A 16,633-nucleotide genomic window follows, 5' to 3' on the forward strand; every position below is an offset into this window, starting at 1 on the left:
TGTACCTGCTCATTCTGATATTTTTAAGGGAATGATGAATTTTTAATGCTGCTCGTTCTCTCAAGATTAGAGTGGAGAAAAAATTTAAGTGCTGCAGATCCTGAAATACCTGTGTCTGAAATAAAGGAAAGGAGTAGTAACTTCAGTCTTGTAAAGTTATGAAATGGATCCCTACCAAAGAGATGAGAAACTGCTCCTTTTGTAGCAAATATTTTTTCAGAGATAGAAGTTTGCTTTAAGAAAACGTATTTCCAGCAGATTGAACCCCAACTCCTTGTAGAAATACAGGGTGTAGAAACTATTGCTCTTTCTAAGAATTCTGCAGATGAAAGCAAATATCTGTTCTTGAAAAATAAAACCCTAGCATTTTGTTCTTGACAGTATTTGTCATGGCCAAATGGTGTTGAACCTCATATTTTTCAGGAAGATTTGCAGTTATCACTGTGGAGAGCAGAACATTCTGTGGCAGCAGCTTTGCTGTCTGGTGCTGTTCACCACAGTGTTTAATTAATTTTCTAACCAGCAAATTTGGTTAGAGCTTATTTCAAGTGATATGTTTGCTGCAGATGTTCATTCCAGTATATAGGAAGGACTATTATTAAAAAGCCAAATTGTGCCCACAGTTGAATTATCTGAGACAATCTAGTTTAGCTATTTTCCCAGTCAGAAAAGCACCGTTGCTCTTTGTGAACTCCAGTGTCATTTGCTTGGAAACATATCTGCATTATAACAAGTGCTCTCTCAGTTTCTCAGGAACCATGGGAACAGCAAGATTATTTTATCACTGAAGTCTTATCAACACAAATTTACAAGATCTCTGTGTTCCTTTCAGGACAGGTGTAGTCAGCACAGTGTCAAAACTGGCAGCTGAAATTTGGAAAATTGGATAAACAACTGTGAAGTGGGAGAATCTCTTCTGGTGGAACTGCACCTCACCATCTGCACTAAAACCTCTTTAAAAATAAGACTCAAAACTCTTAAATCACTTAAGAACTTCTGAGAATTGTTGTGTGTATCCCTAAGAAATTGCATTAATTTTTGTGTGTCCTACAACGCTAACACTGTTGAAATCTGCATGCTTGGGAAGTGGCCCAGTGAGCCTTCAATTAATTTTTCATTTCAGTTTGGCAAGATCGTTTTGGTTGTCTTGAAATATTTTAGCTTTTTTAGAAAACCAATCCTGACAAAAAGGATGCGTTCCTAACTCAGACACAGCAGAGCAGCGGGCTGGGATGCAATGCTCTGTTACACTGGCACCGCGTTTCCCGTTGTTCTCCTGGGCTCACAGGGTTTGTTGTTTCCATCCCTGCAGAACACCCAAAGGATAAGCAGTTCTCAGTCCACGCAGCCCCTGGCCACCCCCGTGCTGTCGGTGACGACCCCGAGCCTGCCCCCGCAGGGCCTGGTGTACACGGCCACCTGGGACAGCACCCCCAGCACCGGTAAGTGCTGCTGGCCTGCCTGGAGAGAGCCCTGGGGCACGGGCACGGCTGTGCCCACACCTGTGCCCACACCTCACACCTGTGCCCGCACCTGTGCCCGCACCTCACACCTGTGCCCACACCTGTGCCCGCACCTGTGCCCGCACCTGTGCCCACACCTCACACCTGTGCCCGCACCTGTGCCCACACCTGTGCCCACACCTCACACCTGTGCCCACACCTGTGCCCACACCTGTGCCCACACCTGTGCCCACACCTCACACCTGTGCCCACACCTGTGCCCACATCTCACACCTGTGCTCACTGCTCACACCTCACACCTGTGCCCACACCGGGTGATTTCAGCTCTCCTGGGGTCCGGGCCACGCACAGGGAGGGACGGGGTCTGTGTGGGGCTCCAGGGAGAGCCTTTGTTGAGCTCCTTCCTCAGAAGGTGCAGGGGTGAAGGCCCCTGAGGCAGGGAAAGCAGGGGGTTTATGTGGGGAGCTTGAGGGGTGGGACAGAGCACCCAAATGGGATGAGGGCACAGGGGTGGAACAGAGAGGAGGGACCAGTAGGATACATCTCATCTACATGCAACAGCAGGGCGTGCTGGGAGAAGCTTTTTTGTCACCCTAAGAGTGGAGGCTGTCACCTGAGGGGTTGAGGGGAGCGTTGTGGATTCTTTTCCCTCTTGGCCCACTGGCCTCCACAGCTGGGGTCAGGGCTGGGACTGCACACAGGAGTCAGAAGCCCAGGAAATTCACATTCCTGTGACACCTGACTTTGTTTTCCTCTTCAGTTCAAATGAAGGCTCTTACTCATCAAAACTGAGCCTGTAGCAATCCCGCTGGGAACTGGAGTGCCTCACGTTTGGGCAATAGCTGATCCTTCAGTACTTCTCTTCTTCAGATACTTTTATTGTCTGCAGGACCTTAAAACTACTTTTTATCCAGGCTGGGTGTGATGTAAGGCATTTGGTAATGTAAAAGTGATGAGTGGTTTGCTGGTTGGGAAAGTAGTTCATGAAAGTCAAGTACTAAGTGATGGAACATGAGGCGATGGCAGCCTCAGGTTGCACGAGGGGAGGTTTAGGTTGGGTAGCTCTGGTGTTCAGTGGCTGTTCAGAGCAAACCCTTGTGCTCCCTGCTCAGAGGAGCCTCAGGGAGTTTCACCTGACACAGCCCTTCTGTCCAGGACTGGGTGCATCCCTCACTCAGAATAACCTGGGAGCTGCTGCTGCAACACCAAAAGCTGAGGGGGGCTGGAATCTCAGGAAGCAGCAAAGGCACTGGGAACTGATGTCCTGTATAATGGACGAGTGCTGGGCTGTGATTTTAAACTCCAGCCCATTTCCTTTGAGAGTGCAAATCATTTGTGCAAAGCTTTCAGCCTTTAGTGGTTTTCACACACTTCAGAATCATTTCTATTAGATTGAACCTTTCAGGGGATTTGCAGGAAGAAATTTGATGTTGAAACCAAATTGTTGCCTGGGGATTCTCAGGGTAGTCTCCACTTACAGCACAATTTCAGTTTTGCAATTCAAGGACTAAGATAAAATTTAAATACCTTAATTGTTTTTCTGGATTGATAAGGTTGGTTTTTTTCAGGACTGGAAGGGATAGCTTCAGCTCTTGCATCCTTAATTAAAATGTTAGATATCAGTTTTCCACAATCACCCTATTTTATATAATCTGTTTTGGTATTCTGTAGATTGTTGGAGGAAGGGCCCGAACTAACTGAATTATTAAAACAATCCAGGTATTTAAAAAAATATTAAACCCCTTGCAATCAGTTAATTAATAATTGACACCTGGGCAGAGCACACCAAGCCATAAATTCCTGGCTGCAGGTGAGTTGTTTTGCAGAGGTACAGACTTGCAGTGCTGCTTGTGGGGGCACAGCAGTGATGGTTTCTGTGGTGCACGAGGTGCTCTGGTGTGTGCACCTCACATCAGGTCACTCCTGCAGCAGGGCTGTCCTCCTGTCACTGCCAGCAGATGTGGGATTATTTAGGGAATTAATAATGCAGCTAATTGTGTAGTGACTTGTGTGCTCTTTGGAAAATCACCTCCTCAAAGCCCTGGCACCAGACACATTCTGTCTGAAGTGTCAGAAGTTAATTGTCCATGGTCATAAAAGCTGTAATTGCAGTGGAAATAATGACATGGGAGCTGAATTCCTATCAGTGTTTCCTTCAGGTCTGCTCTGACAAATCCCATCAGCCCAGCACATCCATCTCCAGGGCGTGCCTGGGCTGCACTGGGCAGGTGTTGGAGGCTTGGCTGCTCTGCAGGCTCAGTGCATGTCTGGGTCACTGCAGGGGCTGCACAGTTGTTAGTTTTTCTTTATTTTTAAATTCAATTTTAGTCTTGCAGAAGGGGCTTTTTGGGTCAATCATCTTAGGACAAACCTTTCTGAAGCTATGCAGAAATACGTGTGAGGGTTTTCAGAGTTTTAGTAGAAGTGACAACTGAGAAGAAACGAAGCAAAAAGAAAAAGGCAGCCCAAGAAACTTCACCTGCTGGAGCAGCTGGGACTCCTGAGGCCTTCAGGAAGAGTCTTGCAGGGATGTGTGTGGGTCTCTGGCAGCACAGGGCCAAGTCTTACTGTAAGGTGCACACCTCTCTATGTACACTGCATTAATGTGTTGTACCTGTGGGTTTGGAACAAGCTCCCAGACAGCAACATGGAGAACCTGAAAGCAGAATGCAAACATTTTTCATTTGGAGCCTCTGTACTGTTAAGCTCCCCATGAGCTTGGCAGGATTGCTCTCAGACTTCAGAGTTTTCATGTTTGGATTCCTTTGGATCAGCTGCCTTTACTTGTTCTGGGCAGGAAGCCTTTGTATTTGTGTTTATGTGTATGTGTTATATATATAAACCCTCCTATATATTATTTTGTTGTTTATTTGTTTCTCCCTCTCAGATTACTCCTTGACTAGTGCAGACCTGTCTGCCCTGCAGGGGTTTAACTCCCCAGGAATGCTGTCCCTGGGGCAGGTGTCTGCCTGGCAGCAGCACCACCTCCGTCCCGCGGCCCTCAGCTCTCTTGTGTAAGTACCCAGGGCAGCACTGGGGGGGCTGCAGCAGCTGCACCAGGGGAATATTCAGCACATTTTCACCTCTTGTGTGTGCTGGAAAACATTGGTGTGTCAGGGTGTTTGTCCCTTCAGTCACTTCCAGCTTCCAGCTAATGAGCTGTGTCCCTGCAGGCTCAGCTTCTCACCAAGGGGGACCTGTGTGGTGACTGAACTGTTTGGCAATAGAAAATATTTGTTCTGAACTTTTGTAAACGCAGCTCAGACCTTTACTTAATGATTTTTTCACCTTTGCTCTTCCCAGTAAACTGCATTTGTTTCTGTGCCGAGCCCCAAGCCCTCACCATCACAGACACGTGAATCGTCACTTGGTTTTCACTTTCTGCGTTTTCTGATTTGCACCTTTCGGTTTTCCTTCCCCAGCACCGGCAGCCAGCTATCTCAGGGTTCAAACCTCTCCATTAACACCAACCAAAACATCAACATCAAGTCGGAACCGATCTCCCCTCCCCGGGACCGCGTCACCCCCTCGGGGTTCCCGCCGCAGCAGCCGCAGCAGCCGCAGCCGCCGCCGCCGCCGTCGCGCCAGGAGCTGGGGCGCTCGCCGGTCGACAGCCTGAGCAGCTCCAGCAGCTCCTACGACGGCAGCGACCGCGAGGACCCGCGCAGCGACTTCCACTCGCCCGTGGTGCTGGGGCGGCCGCCCAACGCCGAGGATCGCGAGAGCCCCTCGGTAAAACGCATGAGGATGGACACGTGGGTGACATAAACCCGCCGTGCCGCCTCGCAGCTTTGTGTTCTCAACATGAACTGTCCTGACATATCTAAATTTATAAATAAGGACGTGAATAAGTATATTTATATGTATATACATACGTGCATATATATATCTTCACATGCATATATATGTGCTAGTGTGTGTAGCATACACCAATCATCAGGCACTTACGACAAACTCTTGTATAGCTGCAGATGTCCCTTGGTAAAAGTAACAGAACAATCCCGTAGGTTTGAGCTCTAGTCTGGCACTTACCTGGACTCGTGTGTGACCCCAGCCCGGCCCGCGCACGGCGGCGTCCCCGCAGTGTCTCCTCCTCCTCCACACCCACCCGAGCGAGGGCTCGCCTGTAGTACCGTCCCTGTGTGTAGTCAGCTCTATGGTTACTCGTAGTTAAGAAATAATTGCTTTGTAGCAGCAGAGCAGTAGAAAAGCAGGAAGAAGAAAGCAATACTGTACATAAACTGACCTTTCTATTACCCAACCTGGCATGGGTCTCTATTGCAGAGGGTGCATGGAGAAGGGCTGATGCTATAAGAAATAAAAATAAAAAAAACAAAAACCCTGTTTTGCACGTGCAAAAAAAAAAAAAAAAGTGTATTGGGTCAAAGAAGTGATTTTTTTAATGAGTGAAAGAGAGCATAGAGAACTCGCATGAAATATTCAGAAAATATTAGCCTAGAAAATAGAACATTAACAAAATAAAATTAATATATTAAGTTATAATTGGAATATGTTTGACAAATTTGTTTTTACGTTCATACCTTTGAAAAATATAGAAACGGATTTTAGCTCATGTATATTTTATATTAAAGAAAACAATACCCTAATGAATTGAAGACTATATATAAAGTTATATACAGTACTTTTGAACACATTCTGCTATGAATTATTTATATAAGCCAAAGCTGTATGTTGTAGCTTTTTTGTAGAGTATAGTTTTATCTTATTTTGACTTTCTAGTTTTTGCTTTCAAAGATGAAAAGGAAAAACTTGCAGGCGGAACCTTGGGGGAAAAATAAGCCATGAACACTTATATGTAAATTTAAATTTGAGCCAAACTCTTTGTGTATATAGCATCCTAAATATATTATCACCTTTGGTGTAAGTACCTATGTATTGTACGGTCACCAGATTAAAAAGTATATTTTTGTGGATTGACGCCAACTTGAAACAAGGCGAGGTCCTTATTAAGTAGAGTATTCACTGTTTAATATTTACTATTTTGTTAAATATACTGTACTTTCTTTGGATTTTAATTATTATTAATATTATTATCCAGATTTTTCAGAGGGTGTATAAAGGGGTTGGCCCCCTCACTGGTGGTGAATGTGTGCCGTTCAATTGTAATCTCTGTGCTGTATGGTTAAGCTTCATTATACATTTTATATATATGTATATAAATAGCAAAGTGGCAAAAAAAAAATCCGGTGTTAAGTTCATCCTGCATAAATATAAAAAATCTGTTACAACACATTTTAAGGCATCATTTTAAAGCTGCCTCTTCTGAGGAGGAAAAAAAACCAGTGGAAAAACTTGACCTAATTTCTCATGATAGGGAAATGACACATATCAGAGGAGCACAAAAGGTTTTGTGAGTTGGCAAGTGGTTTGGGAAAAATTTGCTGCTTCCAAGAGAGGGAGGAATGCAGAGCCCCCTTGTGCCACGAGACTGGGCTGGGAGCAGGTTTGGTATTGGATGCAGGGCCGTGATGCCACCGGTGCTCCCGGTCACCTCCAGGCTGGCAGTGCTGGTTCTGGTGGAAGCTGCAGAGCCCTGGGATTGCCCAAACTCTTCAGAGTTAGCCCTGATATTTATTACAGTTTCTGCTTGGGCTTTTTTTTTTTTTTTCCAGTTAGGAAAAATCCCTTGCTGCTGTAAGGGAGGGGTGAGAAGGGGGTGTCCCTGTGGTCCCTGTGGCCTCCAGCCCTGTCTCGCTGTCCTGGCACCGTCAGAAGCCGCAGGGGCTGCAGTGCCCTCGGGCCCTTCCCCTGGAGCTGCTGCCCCTTCCCTGGGCTCATCCTGGCTGGCAGGAGGGACAGGCTCCCACGGCCGCTGTCCCCAGTGACCCAATCCACTTGCTGCTCCCTGGAACCTTTTGCTGCTCTGACCAGTGATGTGAGTTCCATGATTTATGCACCTGTATGAACTTTGCTGTACATCCGAGTGGGAGTTCTGCATTCACATTTACTGTCTATTTTCTTGTGTGCCTTATCAGATGGCTTTGCTGACTGTATCTCAATAGTCTTTATTTCTATGCAGGTTTTTAAACAGTACTTAACTACTGTTTTCTTAAAGACAAAGCTACACAAGGGTTAGAGTTTGTATTGAAATTGCACCAATGAATTAAAAAAAATAATAAAAAGAATCAGTTCTAAAGAGCTGGGCAAGGGAGTGGCCTGTGCTGCCCCAGCCCCGGCAGAAACCTCCTTCCACAGCCCTCCGGTCTCGGGGAGCACCTCCTGCCACCGAGGACATGGGAATCCTGGTTTTTAATAACGAGTAACTCACTTTGAAACATACTTTTTTAGAAATTGTAAAAATGTTTTATATAAAAAAAGAGATGACATAGCACAGATATTTCAACAAGTTAAAAAAAAAAACTTTTTAAAATTATCTCTGCTGACTGAAGTGCAAGTGGATCCAATCCTGGGCTGAACCCAGTCAGGTCTGAATGATTTAAGATTTTTATCTCTGTTGTGACAAATCACCTCCATCCTCGAGCTCTCACGATAGTTTTGAGAACGCCACGTTGTCAGGGACTCGTCAGAGAGAACTGCTTTAGCCTTGCCTTCCCTCCAAGGACACTAATGCATCAGAAACTTGCGAGTTACTGTGCGCACAAGAAATACATAGTAAATAAGGAACAAAACAACTCCTAACAATTGATCCTGGGCAGAAGTTAAATCCGAATGTGAAAGAAAGACTTAACCAATGTAAACATTTAAATCTTAGTAGAACCTTTCTTCACTTTGCTGTGCAAGAGAACACTGCTTTGCTATATTTAAAATGGCTTTTTTAAAAGAGATTTATGTATTTGGTAAATGTTTGTAGTCAACAGTTCACAAGAAGCTGTTCACGGTTTAATGCTGATAAGCCGTTTGGCGGCACAAGCTGGACTTTGTTGCCATCCTTGAGACGAATCTTTTAAGAAAAAAAATAAGTTAATCTCAATTTTTTTCCCTGAATGTGTTGTTTTTTCTTCAATATACAATAAATATTCTAGTGAACTTTTTATCAAATGGTTAAGAAAATGCTAGAGGTTGTTGTAAAATATTTGTATCCTGCATTCACTAAAGTAAAGATACTGGCTTTTACTGTGTACTCCGGCCTCTCTCGTGTTTGCAGAGCACTGGTCCCGTCCGTCCGGCGCGTCCCTGTCCCCTCCAGCTGTCAGTGCAGGTGCCAGGTGCTGCTTCTGAACTGCAGCCATGAGGGTGCTCATCAGCAGGGATACACAGCTTGTTACTGCACTCAAGGACTGATGCCTGCTAAGAACCTTTCTATACAATGTGGAGAAGCTGGCAGATGAACCAGGGTCCATTGGGAGTGCAGAGCCCAAGGGCAGTCCTGCCTCGGTTCCTCCTGCTGCTCCCAGTCCTGCTCACTGCACAGCCTGAGGTGGGGCTGCAGGGGCCCCTCGTTCTAAGGCAGCTGCTCAGCTGTGTGGTAGCAAATAAAGCACAGGCTGTGCCTCTTGTGCTTTTATTTCATGTGGCTTTATTTAAAAATATAAGAACCTGGTCCCACCCATCCCCAGAACAAAAAGATACACCTCTTCACAGAAGAAAAATACAAGATTTTGTTCAGTATAAGATGCTTTGGAGTGTTCATTTATAAAATTAGGTTCCCACTTTTGAGAGCTGCAGGGAACACAGGTTCTCATTGTAGCAGCACAAGGTTGTGCCTGTGTGGTGTGGGGTCCTCACCTTGCTGGAGACCCTTCGATCCTCCCTGTCGAGGCAGACAGTGCCAGGCAGAGGCACAGGGGCAGTGTGTGTCCTTCAGGCCAGGCTGAGGCCACACCTGCACAGCAGGTGCTCCTAGCACAGCCCCTCTCCAGCCCCTGCTCTGCCCCAGCCGGCCTCAGGCTGCCAGGGGAAGCTGGGCTGGGCAGCTGCAAATGGGGCTGGGCCACAGCAGCGCTGCCCTCACCCTCAGCACCAACAGCACCTGCCCACACATGTAGTGGTTGGTTCCAGGAAAGCCTTTACTTCTGCCCACAGGCCCAGAATTTGCTGAATCCAATTTCTGAGGCAAGTTCTTCTGTTTAGCAAAGCTCCCAAGGCCTCCCTTGCTGCTCCCTTGCTAGTAGTGTTTGCTGAGTGGCCCGGAAGGGCACAGCCCTGGGCTGACCAACACCTCCACTGCCCTGTGAAGCTTTTCAGTGCACGTGCTCAGTTCACAGAAACTGCCACAAGCAGCAGTGTCACAGTCCTCTCCAGAAAGGCTTCACCCTTCTTTCTTCTTGGGCTTCTGTCCTGGGCCTTGCAACCTGCACCCAGCTCCCACTTCACTCCCACTCAGACTGCACACGAGCAAGTAATTCCATGCCTGAGCCTGGGTCTCTGAGAAGCACCACTGCAGACTGTTATTAGTTTTTTTAGCAAATAATACTGACTAGAGCTCCTGCCAGCAAATGAGCCCTTGAGAAGTGCCTGTGACTCCTCTCTCATGCTCTCCTGTCCTCATCCAACAGCCCCTGCAGGGCTGAGCAGCACCCTGGGACAGCACAGATCCTGCACTGAGATCTCTGAGGAATTTCACTGAGGGGAAGAGGTCTGGGCTCACCCTTGCCAGGGTTGGGCCTGATGCATCTCAATTGAACACAGCATAAAGATTTGCTCAGGGGGTGACAAGGTGGGGTGCTGGCAGCATCATTGTGCCCTGGCACACCCAGCTCAGAGCTCCAGAAGGCATCATTAGGGTCAAGCAGGCCAAAACCACCATGGTCTGCAAGAGACAAAAATGACACTTCTGAGAAAAAGTGTCCCCCGCTTCTATTCCAGCAAAAAGTGTTTCCTTAAAATGCAAACAACCCCCAACTTTCCAACCACATTAATACTGCACTCTCTAGCTCAGCAGCAAAGAATTTGCTTCTAGACACATCATTAAGAAATACCTGAAGCAACTATAATGAATAAATTGCTACAAAATACTTTCCCTCAACAGAGTTCCCAACTCTGAAGCCACCTGGGTGATGATCTCTTTAAGCAACAAAGCATCCTTGTTTTTCTATCAAAATCACATCACCTCATTTTCAGTCAAATTCAGGATTACATCATCAGCTACTTATAAAAATAAAAATAATCTGTATTGTTGTATCCCCTCGGGTGCACTTGAGTCGGTCACGAGCATACGGGCATCACTGCTGGAGAGGCTGAAGTGGGCTGCCCTTTCACCTTAGGATTTTTTTTCCTACAACTGAGTCTTGTGGTAATTTCCCTTCCTATCCAGCCGACGAAACATTTGAGTTTGTCATGTTAGAGTTGTGGGCCACCAGGCCTTGTGTTTTAAAATAGATGATATAAAACACTGGCAGGACGATTCCTATCAGGAGCATAATGAACACGGCGTTCCACCACTGGATTCCGCAGTCCGCGCCGTTCCCGGCTTTGTCCCGCTTCCCCGCCTCGGGCAGGGGCCTCTCCAGCCCCTCCCCGCCGTACTCGGCGTTGAGCTGCACCTCCACCTGCACGGCGTCCTGGATGCTCTGGTCGATGCCCCTGAAGTAGTCACTGACTCGCTGGCCGCCAGCAGCGCTGCCCGCCCCGGGCTCGGGCTCCGGCGGCTCCGCGCGCGCCAGGCCGGGCTGGGCGGGCTCTGCCGGGGGCGGCCGCAGGGCCCCCGCGCCCTCCGTGAGCAGCCCGTGCGGCCGCACCGGGATCTTGATGGACTTCAGCGCGTACAGGTCCTGCTCCCGGATGAAGTTGTTGACGCGTTTGATATCTGCAACCTAAGGAATCCAGAAAGGACACAAACAGTGAGGGCAGGACGGCCCAGGAGTGAGGCAGGAAGCAGCTACAAAACCAGTGTGCAAGGAGCTGTCAGGGAATAAAAGCAGGCCCTGGATGCAGGTGGTTTGATGTTCTGAGAGATTCTCCAGCAATTCCAGGGGGGCTCCAGGCCCTGCAGGGTAGAGTCAGTCCCCTGTGAAACCAGTCTACAACCTCCGTCTCTTGTACCTGCTGTATTCTGCTCCATACTGCTCTTCCTTCTCCTTGCTTTCTTTGCCCTTCTTTCAGTTAAGGCAAGAAGAATCTTTTTAACTAATAGATCCTTTTAAAAACTATTTTCATACCTTACATGAGTGCTTAAGGTGAGAGCACAACACCAGTGTGAGCATCCCCTGCTCAGGAAATTATTTCAGAGTGATCAGAGCTCCATTTTGGGAGCACACCAGTTGTGAAAGCAAGGGCACAGCCTGGAGAGCAGGTGAGGATCTCCCACGCAGGCACAAGCACCCTCTGCTCAAGGAACACCTCTCTGCTGCAGGACAGAGCTCATCCAGCCTGTTTCTCCTGAGCGTGTCCTGCTGAAGGACAATCACCTCTGTGCTCCTGTCACCACCTCTGGTGGTTCCTGTCTGTGAGCTGTGTCCCCATCCAGCAGCCACATGTGCAGCATCAGGCACAGGCACAGGCAGTGCCAATGCAAGGACAAAGGCACAGCAGCAATCCTCAGCTAACATTAACCAAGAGAAGATGCTTAATGCAGTGGCCACTCACAGGCACCCAGCAAGCACAGCAACTGCTCAGTGCCACTAAAGCCTCTGGCAAAGGAAAGGAACAGGATGTCAGCATGTGCCAGGAGCTCTCCACTGCAGCCAAGGAGATGGGAAAGAACCTTGAGGACAAGGCTGGAGGGCACATAAACCAGCAAGAGCCAAGGCAAAGAGAAAGGCAACACAAACAGGTAAAGCACCTCTCATCATCATAGCAGAGACACAGCACAGGGACTGTGCTTTGCTCTTCAGAAATCACAGCGTGACCTGCATTCACTGCACACACGCTTGAGGCTGCCAAGGAAACTGGGGAGCTAAAACAAAAAAAACCACTTTGCTTCCTAAGCACTCTGCTCAGAGGTAGAGAGGAGAGGAGATGGAGGACTGAATCACATGTTTACTCTACAAAGCTTGAGAACTCTGAAAACAGCACATTTAATCCAGGACCTGATCTGGGGACCCTGAAGCAAAATCCTCAGTCACTGCTTTGGGCTCCTCACAGCCAGCCCCAGTGTCAGCTCTGGACTTAAACCCTGCAAAATTTCTGAGTTATGAAATAACAATCTCACCCAGAGCCTCCTAACTGAGGTGCTGCTTCAATTTCTGGATTTGTTCCAATGAAAACAAATTACTGGGACAGTAAATATCCCCCGTGGTGTCTGCAATCAAATACTGCAGTGTGGTGCTAAGACTCTAGAAACAGAAAGTGGAGCAGCACTCACACAGAAACAACAAACAATGTTGATGGGAAGCAAGAGAGAGCTTGGGCTGCACAAGCATTTGGGCTTATTTTCTGTACTCATTTTTTGGCTGCAGTGAGCTCCTCTTGTCCCAGCCTAAGAACAATGCCAAAAGCAAGCCAGGACTATAAATGGTCAAGAGTAAAAATGAGAATTTTGAAGTGTTTTGCATCTCTGCCAAGTTATCTGTGGCATACACACACAGCTATTTGTTGCACTGTCTTACTATCCCCTCCCCAAGCAGATTCTGAAACCAATGTCAAGTTCTCATTGATTTCAAGGAGAAGTTCCTCCTGGATTTTTACACACATTTGCCTATATAGATGTGGTTACAGTTCTCACTGCTGTCCTGGTGACCTTTCAGGAGCTGTTTAATTGTGCAAATAAAATAAAACACATGAAAACTGTCATGCCAGTCTTTAAAGATACCAGTAGACAAATCTCCTGCCATAAGGACTTCTGTATCTGTTCAGTTTAACTGGAACAAGTCAGAAGTGCCCTTTCTGGAAGGAGGGAGGCAGCAGGACAGTTTTTGTCCTGTGGGAGGAGAACACTGACTATGTGGTGCTCATCAGCTTGCTTTTCCCCTGGGCAGGCCCAGCAGCCTCCAGAGGGGCTGAAAGACTCCAGGAATGGAGCAGCAGAGGACACAACTGAGCCACAGCAGGGACAGAACTGGGTGACAGTGCAGAGGCACAGCGAGACTCTTCATAAACCAAAGAACTGCTCAGAATCCCCCTCCTCTGAGTTCACCCAACTGCTGTGTCTGCCCAGGTGCTGCTGAGAGCAGCACACAGCTCCACACCCAACCACAGCTCAGCTCTGCCTTCTCAGGCTCTCCTGGGGCCAATCAAGGCCTGTTCAAGCCCTACCAGACTCGCTTCTCCACACGCAATGGGCTCGTCAGCACAACCTACAAGGGTGCCTTTTTTGTTTTGCTTTTGTTTCTAAGGACACGGGAGGGGAGGAATTGCTGCAATCCCTCTAAGGCCTCTTGCCTCAGCTGCACCATCCAGCTGCTGTGTGGTTAAGCAAGACAGACTGCACCGGCAGGGCAGCACTGGAGCCAGAGCTGTGTCATTATCCCCTCTGTGGTTACAGGCCAATTGTTTCATCATGGAACTCTGAAATCACAGTCCAGCTTGCAGATAAAGGGGGCTCTAAAAATACAGCTCCTACTGCTGAACAACGGGGGGCTTCTAATGTTCAGAGCAGGTAATTCAACTTTCCAGCAGTTTTGCTCTTTTTTGGAACAAAGAAAATGTGCTGTGTGGTTGTTCCAACTGAGAAATCTCCCTGTGCACACGCCCTCCCTCCTGCCCAAGGCACCTGAACTGTGCACGCTTGGGATGACGGCAAACAACCAAAACCCAAACACAGACAGCACCTGGACTTTGGGACTGAACTCTGGTGCCTCTCCACGTCCTCCCCTGTTAGACTCAGGCCTTCCTTGCAAAATGTAAGCTGATACCTTTCAAAAAATAAACAAAAAACCCCACCCATCACTGCGGTGTTTCTTTGTGCTGCTCAATTTGCTTCAAAAACTCCACTGTTCCTTGAGAGCAGAGCCCTCATTTCTATGCTCAGCTCCCCAATGTTTGCCCTCACTGAAATAACTTGGTACAACCTGCACTTAGTCACTGAAATTAAACAGGAAAGCAGGTCAGGCAGGGTGTGAGGCTGACAACATCTTCCCAGGCTTTTGGCTGAACAACCATTTTTTGTGTTTGTCTGGGGTTATTTTTGCCCTTCTCCAGTTTTACAGACAATGACCATTCATACAATGCTCAGGGCCAGCACCTGCCGGAGTCAGAGCTGCCAGACACAGGTGAAGGCCCGGGGGGGTTGAGGCTCACCTTACAGCCGTACTGCAGGGCCAGCTTGTTGAGGCTGTCCTCCTCGGTCAGCTCCCTCTCCAGGAGCACCACGTCCCCCGGCCGGCCCCGGGCGGCGCTGCCCCGCTGCTGCTCCTTGCCCCGGGGCCGCAACTCCATCACGTTCAGCTCCTCCTCCGAGGACTCCTCCGAGTCGGAGCGGCCACTGGGGAACACGAAGAGCTGCCGGCCCGGGAAGGTGTGCACAGTGGCAGGGGCCTGGAAGCGTCTCGTCCGGCTCTCGTGCAGCCTCATCTTTCACACCGGCAGCACCTGCAACAAACCCCAGACACTTTCAGTTTCCTCAAGACCAGCGTTTAGCTCTGCAATCAGTAATTTTTTCCAATTTGTTTTTTTTTGGTCTGCCCGTGAACAAACCACCTTATAACTATGTTGCTCAACATTTTAAACGTTACATCCTATAATTTTATTTAAAAAGCTACATTCTATAATTCTATTTTAGAAGCACCTTATAACTATGTTGCTCAACATTTTAAATGCTACATTCTATAATTTTATTTAAAAAGCAACACAGTCCCTTGAGCAAACGGTCTTTAATTACAGTCAAAACATACATCAGGTCTACAAACAGACATTAAAAACTGAGCAAAGTTATCCTTTTCATAAGTCCTTAGCTCTCTACACTTTAGCAATCCCCATTTTAAGCTCTTGGAAAAGCACTTTTTTTTTTTTTTTTTTTAAAGTAAGGACAGCTCATGCTATACTTAACTTCAACCCGAATAACAAGTCTTCATTTTGCTGCATGAAGCCGCCTGAGCACTTTAATTATTGCTCAGCCTACAGCTGCGAATTCGGGTTCGTTTTGTTTTTTGTTTTTTTTTCTTCAATCCTCAACTCCACAATTTGTTGTTAGGATGAGGTATAGGTAAGAAAACCCCACATTGTTATGGATCCTTGACCTTAACGTTCTCCATCTACCCCTAAGAGACTCCTCAGGTGAAACCACTACGATTTAATGGCATTTCCTTGGCCCCGGGCACAGCTGCGGGCTGGGCTCGGCTGTGCCGAGGGAGCTCAACCCGCAGGACCCGGCTGCTGTGGGACCCCCCGGCCTCCCCGGCACAGCTCCCTCCTCAGGGGCTGCCGAACTCTCCCCAGGCTCCTCCGGGGACCCCCTGCCCTCAAGGGAGCCCGGTCCCCTCAGCATTTCGGGAGTCCTTCGCCCCTCAGCTCCCGCTGCCCTCGGCACCTCGGGGGTCCCGGTCCCCTCAGCTCCCGCTGCCCTCAGCGCTCAAGGGGGTCCCGGTCCCCCAGGGGTCCCCGCTCCCCTCACAGGGTCTCGCTGCCCTCAGCGCCTCAGGTGACCCCAACGCCCTCAGCACCTGAGGAGGGTCCGGATCCCCTCAGAGTGTCCCGGTCCCCCGCGGGGCCCCGCTCTCCTCAGCGCTTCATGGGGCCCCTGCGGGGAGCGGGGCCCTCAGGACGTCCCGCTGCCCCCAGCACCCCCGTTCTCCTCAGGACCTCCCCGTTCCCACCCCCCCAACCAGCGCTCCCCTCACGGACCCGCCGCCATCGGCCCCGCACCAACCTGGCCACGGTCTCGCCCAGCGCTCCTCCCATTGGCTGGCGGGGCCGGGAGGCGGGACCCCAGCGCCGCTCGGCCAATGGGAGCTCGGCAGGGGCGGTGAGGAGGGAGGAGATGAGCGGGCGGAGCCAGGACGGGCAGGGGGCGGAGCCTCGCTTAAAGGGCCCGCGACCCCGTTCCGGCCGGGCCGTGCCGGAGTCCGGAGCGCTCGGGGGGACCGGGACACACACCCGAACAGAGGGACACCTGAACAGAGGGATATATCACACACCTGCATAGCCCCGGGTGAGATGCCACTGCCCCAGGACACGTCACACACCGGTACAATGGGTCAGGCCACACACCTGAATGATGGGTGATGTCACACACCTGTACAGCCATGGGTGAGGAGCCTCTGCCCCAGGACACATCACACACGGGTACAAGGGGTCATGTCACACCCTGCAGAGCCCTGTGCTACAGTAACATCTCAGTTACTGCATTATTAATGTGTAATAACAGATTACAG

The 16,633-nt window shown here is 48.9% G+C and overlaps 2 protein-coding genes across 6 annotated transcripts in view; one reads left to right on the top strand and one right to left on the bottom strand.

Annotated features, from left to right (window-relative positions):
- Positions 1–8,565, top strand: part of MEF2A (myocyte enhancer factor 2A) — an 81,360-nt gene extending 72,795 nt beyond the window's left edge. For all 5 annotated transcript variants that reach the window (XM_063169924.1, XM_063169923.1, XM_063169922.1 and 2 more), the window contains 3 exons: positions 1,313–1,442; positions 4,351–4,477; positions 4,886–8,565. In XM_063169924.1, coding sequence (XP_063025994.1) covers positions 1,313–1,442; positions 4,351–4,477; positions 4,886–5,231 — 603 coding nt within the window. In that variant the 3' untranslated portion in view covers positions 5,232–8,565. The remainder of the gene's footprint in view (positions 1–1,312; positions 1,443–4,350; positions 4,478–4,885) is intronic.
- A 379-nt stretch (positions 8,566–8,944) lies between these two features.
- Positions 8,945–15,708, bottom strand: LYSMD4 (LysM domain containing 4). The gene is made up of 2 exons (XM_063169926.1): positions 14,562–15,708; positions 8,945–11,197 (listed from the first exon to the last, which is right to left on the bottom strand). The coding sequence occupies exons 1-2, from the start codon at positions 14,832–14,834 to the stop codon at positions 10,691–10,693; spliced, it is 780 nt and encodes a 259-aa protein (XP_063025996.1). The 5' UTR covers positions 14,835–15,708; the 3' UTR covers positions 8,945–10,690.
- Positions 15,709–16,633: the final 925 nt, after the last annotated feature.

The sequence above is a fragment of the Melospiza melodia genome, chromosome 15 (genome assembly GCF_035770615.1).
Source record: "Melospiza melodia melodia isolate bMelMel2 chromosome 15, bMelMel2.pri, whole genome shotgun sequence".
NCBI classification, from domain to species: domain Eukaryota; kingdom Metazoa; phylum Chordata; class Aves; order Passeriformes; family Passerellidae; genus Melospiza; species Melospiza melodia.